The sequence below is a fragment of the Lipotes vexillifer genome, unplaced genomic scaffold, assembly GCF_000442215.2.
Source record: "Lipotes vexillifer unplaced genomic scaffold, Lipotes_vexillifer_v1.1 scaffold995, whole genome shotgun sequence".
NCBI lineage: Eukaryota > Metazoa > Chordata > Mammalia > Artiodactyla > Lipotidae > Lipotes > Lipotes vexillifer.
Window position 1 is genome coordinate 17296 of NW_006785389.1, and position 6355 is coordinate 23650.

Below are 6355 nucleotides of genomic sequence, written 5' to 3' on the forward strand. Positions count from 1 at the left end.
AATACATGATGACTGAAGTATCCAGGAAGTTCTCGGGTGATGGAGATGAGAGTTAACAGATGATGATAATAAAAAAGATGACTCAGAGAAGCAATGGGATACGAGTAGTAGGTGGACCAAGGCGAAAGCCCCACTCCCCCTAGTGACTTCCTTCTTTTCTCCTCTACATTCCACTGTTTACACACAATAGAAGGAAGCCCTGAGTCATTGTTAGCTATGATGAACCAGGCACTGTCTTAAATGTACTTGTGGGTGTATCTCTTTGAGAATCCTCACAACCCCAAGAGCACATATGATAAGATCCCATTATCAGGGATGAGAAAAGAGGCGCAAAGAGGCTCTGCAATTTTCCCAAAGTCACCTTGCTAATAAGTGCCATAGAGAATTACAAACTACAAAGTGGTTTTGAGTCTAAACACTGAGCCCCAGTAGTGGAGGGGCTCCCAGGTCTTTCCGCAGGCCAGAGAATCTTGGAGGAAGGGAGGGGTATGCTCCATCAAGTATGGATTACATACATCTGTCCCCTGGGGTGGTGTTCTCACGTTCCTATAACTTCATGTCTCCCCAGGTCGCGTCTCTTCTCTCTTCCAGCTGGGCCCCTCTGTCGCTGGCGCTGAGGCTCTCGGCCTCGGGTAAAGATGAGTGACGTGAGCTGGGATTCTGACTCTTCCCCCCGCCCTTCCTCCGCTCACTCGTCTTCTTTCTTCCCATCCTCTTCCTCCTCCGCCTTCCCTTTCAAAGACGGAGTCATGCTGTACATGGTGTATTTAAGCAAGGAGAATCTACAGAGGTTCAAGCAGCTTTTAGTGGAAGAGAGCCCCAGACCTGGCTCTCTCCAGATCAGCTGGGACCAGCTGAAGACAGCCCGGTGGGCGGAGGTGGTTCACCTCCTAATCGAGTCCTTCCCTGGACGCCTCGCTTGGGAGGTGACTCACGACATCTTCGCCAAGATGGACCAGGCAGAACTGTGTCTTCGGGTACAGACGGAGCTGAATGGTGAGTGAGAATCTGGGATACGAGATGGGGTTGGGCTTGGGTGCTACAGAACTAAACGTTTCACTAGCCACTCCTATGTAGATACACTATATTTACACTTTATTTTCTTATACATCTAAATATGCACATAAATAGATATATACACATATAGCACATACATACATGTATATTAAAGCGTTTATTTATTTTTCTATTTCTGTCGACTATGGTTTCATTTTTTAATTTGAAATTGGCTCCCTTTTTCATTGAACTATAGTTGATTTACACTGTTGGGTTAGTTTCAGGCGTACAGCACAGTGATTCGTATATATATATTCTTTTTCAGATTCTTTTCCATTATAGCTTATTACAAAATATTGAGTAGAACTCCCTGTGCTATACAGTAGGATATTGTTGTTTATTTCATTATTTTTAAATTTTTATTGGAGTATAGTTGATTTACAGTGTTGTGTTAGTTTCAGTTTCAGGTGTTAGTACAGCAAAGTGAATCAGTTATACATATACATATATCCACTCTCTTTTACATTCTTTTCCCATATAGACCATTATAGAGTACTGAGTAGAGTTCCCTGTGCTATACAGTAGATCCTTATTAGTTATCTATTTTATATATAGTAGTGTGTGTATGTTGATCCTAATCTCCCAATTTATCCCTCCCCATACCTTTTCCCTTTGTTAACCATAAGTTTGTTTTCTGTGTGTGTGGGTCTATTCCTGTTTTGTAAATAAGTTCATTTGTATCATTTTTTTAGATTCCACATATCTCTAATTCCATCTATGCTGCTGCAAATGGCATTATTTCATTCTTTTTCATGGCTGAGTACTATTCCATTGTATGTATGTACCACATCTTTTTTACCCATTCATCTGTCGATGGACATTTAGGTTGCTTCCTAAATGCACATACGTGTATATTAAAGTGTTTATGTGTTTTACATATGTGTGTGTGTGTGTGTGTGTGTGTGTGAGTGCAGTGTTTGGCTGGGCTGTACATTTATATGTTATTAAACACCCTCCTCAGGACCTTCTAACACACCACCATTTTCACACTTCCCAACATCGTGATGGGAGGTCTAGGTAATCTTATTCTCCCTGAACTAAGGTGGTGAGAGAATGAGACTCGTGAATGATGTGGCCGCCGCTATCCTAAAAGGTCCAATTACTTCCATGTTGCTCTCCCTGTTCTGTCCACCTTGTCATTCCAATGAGGGGCTCTTTGTTTGTCTGTTCCAGACATTTTACCTAACTTGGAACCAGAGTCCTTGAACCCAAGAGAAACACAAATGAAGTTGGAGGGAGATGAGTCTGGTATGTGCTGGCCCTGTGCAGATTCTGGTGGAAAACAGGCTATGGGTGGGGATGAGAAGCCCAGTCCCCAAGGCAAGGCAGGTTGTAATGAGTATGTCTAGTGTTCCTTCTGTGAATCAGAACTTCAGAAAAAAGAGCAGCTGTGCACTCACCTAAGCGGGAAGTCCGGCCACTGATCCAGCTGGATGCAAGGGCTCAGGCTACATCCTCGAGACATCACTTCTCTCCCCACTTCCATTGGATTCCGTCTTGAGTGGTCCCTCCTCTGCACACTGGCCGTTTCTGCCACCAGCTGCCCTTAGCAACACCAGCAGGAAAACAGAGTGCTTAGTTCTCATTTTTTCCAACACAAGTCCTGGAGCTCACTCCCCTGAATGAACTGACACCATGAGCTCCTCAATGAATGATGTGGTGAAATGCTCTGGCGGGTGGACACTGGCTCATGTGCTTATGAGACGGCTTGATGGTAGGTCCAGCCACAGTCCAAAGTAACGGTCGGAGAGTGTGAAGGGGGCAGTTCTCCAGAAAATTTCGGGTGCTGTTGCCAGGCTAGGAACGGTCAGTAGGTAGGCAAACACAGCAGCTATCTTAATCCATCCCTCCTTCCCCTACTCCATTATCCTGGACCATCAAAGTAGGATTCTAGGGAACTCCCTGGGGGTCCAGTGATTAGGACTCAGCGCTTTCACTGCCGAGGGCCCAGGTTCCATCCCTGGTTGGGGAAGCTAAGATCCCACAAGACGTGTGACGCAGCCAAAATAAAATTTTAAAAATATATTTTTTAATTTAAAAAATACAAATAACATAGATAAAGCTACCCCAGCCATCTTCTGAGAATTAAGGAATAGGAAGAAGGGACCAAAAGAACTGTGGTGCCAGTAGAAGCTATGGGGTCACTGAACCAGTTTCCAGAGCTTTATAACCGCCCCCGCTTCTTATGTAAAGAGCAGCTCTTGCTTTGTCTAAGCCACTTCAAGTTGTCTGTTCTGTCCCTTGCAGCTTCTTAATTGATGCACTGCTCTCTGGAAACGTGCGCGATTGACGCACTGTGTCCTGGAGCTGGATGTAGACATCAAGCCTCGTTTTCTGGTTGGTCAGTTAGTTCTCACAAACAACTGATGTTGTATCCTGTATCTCTCCCTTCTCATTCATCCAGATAAATTACGGGAGTACAGACTACACTTGATGAATGATTATTCGACCCTATGGAACAGGACCACTTGGCCCGGGAACCACATGGACTTCTTTTACCAAGACCTACACAGAGAAGAGACATTCCTGCCCTGCCTACTTGTTCCCAGAAAACCTCAAGGAAGACAGCCCAAGACTGTGGTTCTTCAGGGGGTCGCCGGGGTTGGAAAAACAAGCCTGGCCAAAAAAGTGATGTTAGAATGGGCAGAAAACAAGTTCTATGCCCACAAGCTCTGGAACGCTTTCTACTTCCATTGCCAGGAGATGGACCAGTTGGACGAGCAGAGCTTTGCTGAGCTCATTGCACGCAAGCTGTCTGGGTCTCGGGCTCTGGCGTCCAAGATCATATCCAAAGCAGACCAGCTTCTGCTCCTCTTTGATGGCTTTGAGGAGCTAACCTCAACCCTCATAGATAGACCAGAGGACCTGAGTGAAGACTGGAGCCAGAAGGTGCCCTGGTCTGTCCTCCTGACCAGTTTGCTGAGCAAAAGAATGCTTCCTGGGGCCACGCTAATCATCTTCCTGAGGTTCACCTCTTGGAAGAACTTGAATCCCTTTCTGAAATGCCCGTCTCTGATAACCCTTACAGGGTTTAGTGCGCCCGAGAGATCCAGGTATTTCAGGACGTACTTCAGAAACAAGAGTGAAGCCGATGAAGCCTTGAGTTTTGTCATGGGTAACGCGATTCTTTTCTCCATGTGCCAGGTCCCTGTCATCTGCTGGATGGTATGTTCTTGTCTGAAACAGCAGATGGAGAGAGGAGCAAATCTCCTGCACACATTTCCTAACGCCACAGCTGTATTCGTCTACTTTCTTTCCAGCTTGTTTCCAACCAGGGTTAGAGACCTTTTCAATAAGACTCACCAAGAACAATTGAAAGGTCTGTGCTCCTTGGCCGCAGAGGGTATGTGGGAAAGGAGATGGGTGTTTAATAAGAGAGATCTCAACCTGGCCAGACTGGATGAAACAGACGTCGAGACTTTTCTCAGCGCGAATATTTTTCGAAGGGTCGTGGGCAACAAAGACCTTTACGCCTTTGCCCACTTGAGCTTCCAGGAATTTTTTGCTGCCTTGTTGTATGTTCTCTGCTTCCCACAAAGACTCAGAAATTTCCATGTGTTGGACCGGTTCCATGTCCTACGCCTGATAGCACATCCCGGAAGAAAGAGGAACCATCTCGCCCAGATGGCGCTTTTTTTATTTGGCCTTTTAAATGACACGTGCGCTCTAGCCGTGGAGCAGGCGTTCAGATGCAAGGTGTCCTTGGGCAACAAGAAGAAATTGCTGAAAGTCGCAGCCCAGCCACGTGAATGTGATCCACCAACCCCGCACCACGGGGTCCCACAGCTCTTCAACTGTCTGCATGAAATCCGGGAGGAGGAATTTGTGAGTCAGATCCTAAACAACTGTCATAAAGCTACTTTGGTCATCAGCAGAAGTAAAGACGTGCAGGTGTCTGCCTTTTGCCTTAAGTTCTGTCGACGTTTGCAGGAGTTACAGCTGACTATCACCCTGATCATCACCAAAGCAAGCAGGCTCTACCCCGATCCCCTTCCTGCCTCTGGGTAAGTGCGCCCATCTCTCCCTTGGTAGATTCACGGTCCTATCGGGGACCTTGCCTCCCATCTCCTGGGCATCTAGGGCAACCACCTCTGTCTTGAGGGGATCCCTTGCACATGGGACTTTCAGTCTTAAAAACAGAACACAACGTAAAATAGGTAGCAAGTAGGACACAGCCGCATAGCACAGAGAGATCAGCTCGGTGCTTTGTGACCACCTAGAGGGTGGGATAGGGAGAATGGGAGGGAAATGAAAGAGGGAGGGGATATGGAGATATATGTATATGAATTGCTGATTCACTTTATTATACAGCAGCAACTAACACACCATTGTAAAGCAATTATACTCCAATAAAGATGTTAAAAAAACCAAAAACGAACAGAAGGTGTTCCTGGGGTGCCGATTTCCATGCTAAAACTGGGAGAATCCGGAAAAAAAACCAAGATGAGTTGTTCACCTACCTTGCCTCTATGCTGCACACCCTCCTTCCCATGTATGTGGGGACTCTGTTTCATCTATCACCCCAATTCTGTATATCATAAGCGTTTTAGTCTCTAAGGAAGTGCTGTCCAATGAGACTTCCTATGATGGGGAAGAATGAAGGAGAAAATTCGAGTCGCTCCCAGAGCCAAAGACACTATGTGCAGACCTTGCTCTGGATTTTGGGTTCTGTGCTCACCGTGCCCCCCCACCCCCCACCCAAAAAAGAAAGAATAATTTTCCCTTCTTCTGTTCCTATATAGAGTTTTTTCTTTTTAGTAACAATTTCATAAGCACAGAGTAAGAATATGGATTATATTTTGCATCCTAATCTCTGCCCTCATATAAATCCTAAGTGATTAAAAGGCAACTCCCTTTCTCCCTAAGTCATAGGACAATATAAGTGAGGCCACGAGTCTTCCTGAAATGAAATGAAAAATCCTGTAACAGTTCTGCTGGGCATCTTCTTAAATGAGGGCATCTTATGAAAGTCACAAAGGGGTCTGTGATCATAAGGAAACCCTGGGTTTGCTAGTAGGTTTTCTCAAGCTTAATCTCTAACAATGAGCCCGTTTCTCTTTTTCTCCCACGCAGACCAGAGGGCAGTGATAGGTGTTATCTCTGGTGGCAAGACTTCTGCTCTGTGTTCAGGACACATGAGAGTTTGGAAGTCCTGGCTGTGACAAACAGTACTATGGATCCTGAATCAGTGAAAGTCCTTTCTACAGCACTGAAACATCCACACTGTAAACTCCAAAAACTGATGTGAGTATAAAACAAATCCTAGTTGGAAGGAATTCCATGGAAACAGTCTCTTTCC

The 6355-nt window shown here is 45.5% G+C and overlaps 1 protein-coding gene across 1 annotated transcript in view; it reads left to right on the plus strand.

Moving 5' to 3' along the window:
• Positions 1-591: 591 nt before the first annotated feature.
• The window catches only part of NLRP8 (NLR family pyrin domain containing 8), a gene marked incomplete at its 5' end in the record, with an annotated part of 18307 nt that continues 12543 nt past the window's right edge, over positions 592-6355 (plus strand). Inside the window, 5 exons of the mRNA XM_007457494.1 lie at positions 592-632; positions 742-996; positions 2230-2304; positions 3461-5060; positions 6130-6300. Coding sequence (XP_007457556.1) covers positions 592-632; positions 742-996; positions 2230-2304; positions 3461-5060; positions 6130-6300 — 2142 coding nt within the window. The remainder of the gene's footprint in view (positions 633-741; positions 997-2229; positions 2305-3460; positions 5061-6129; positions 6301-6355) is intronic.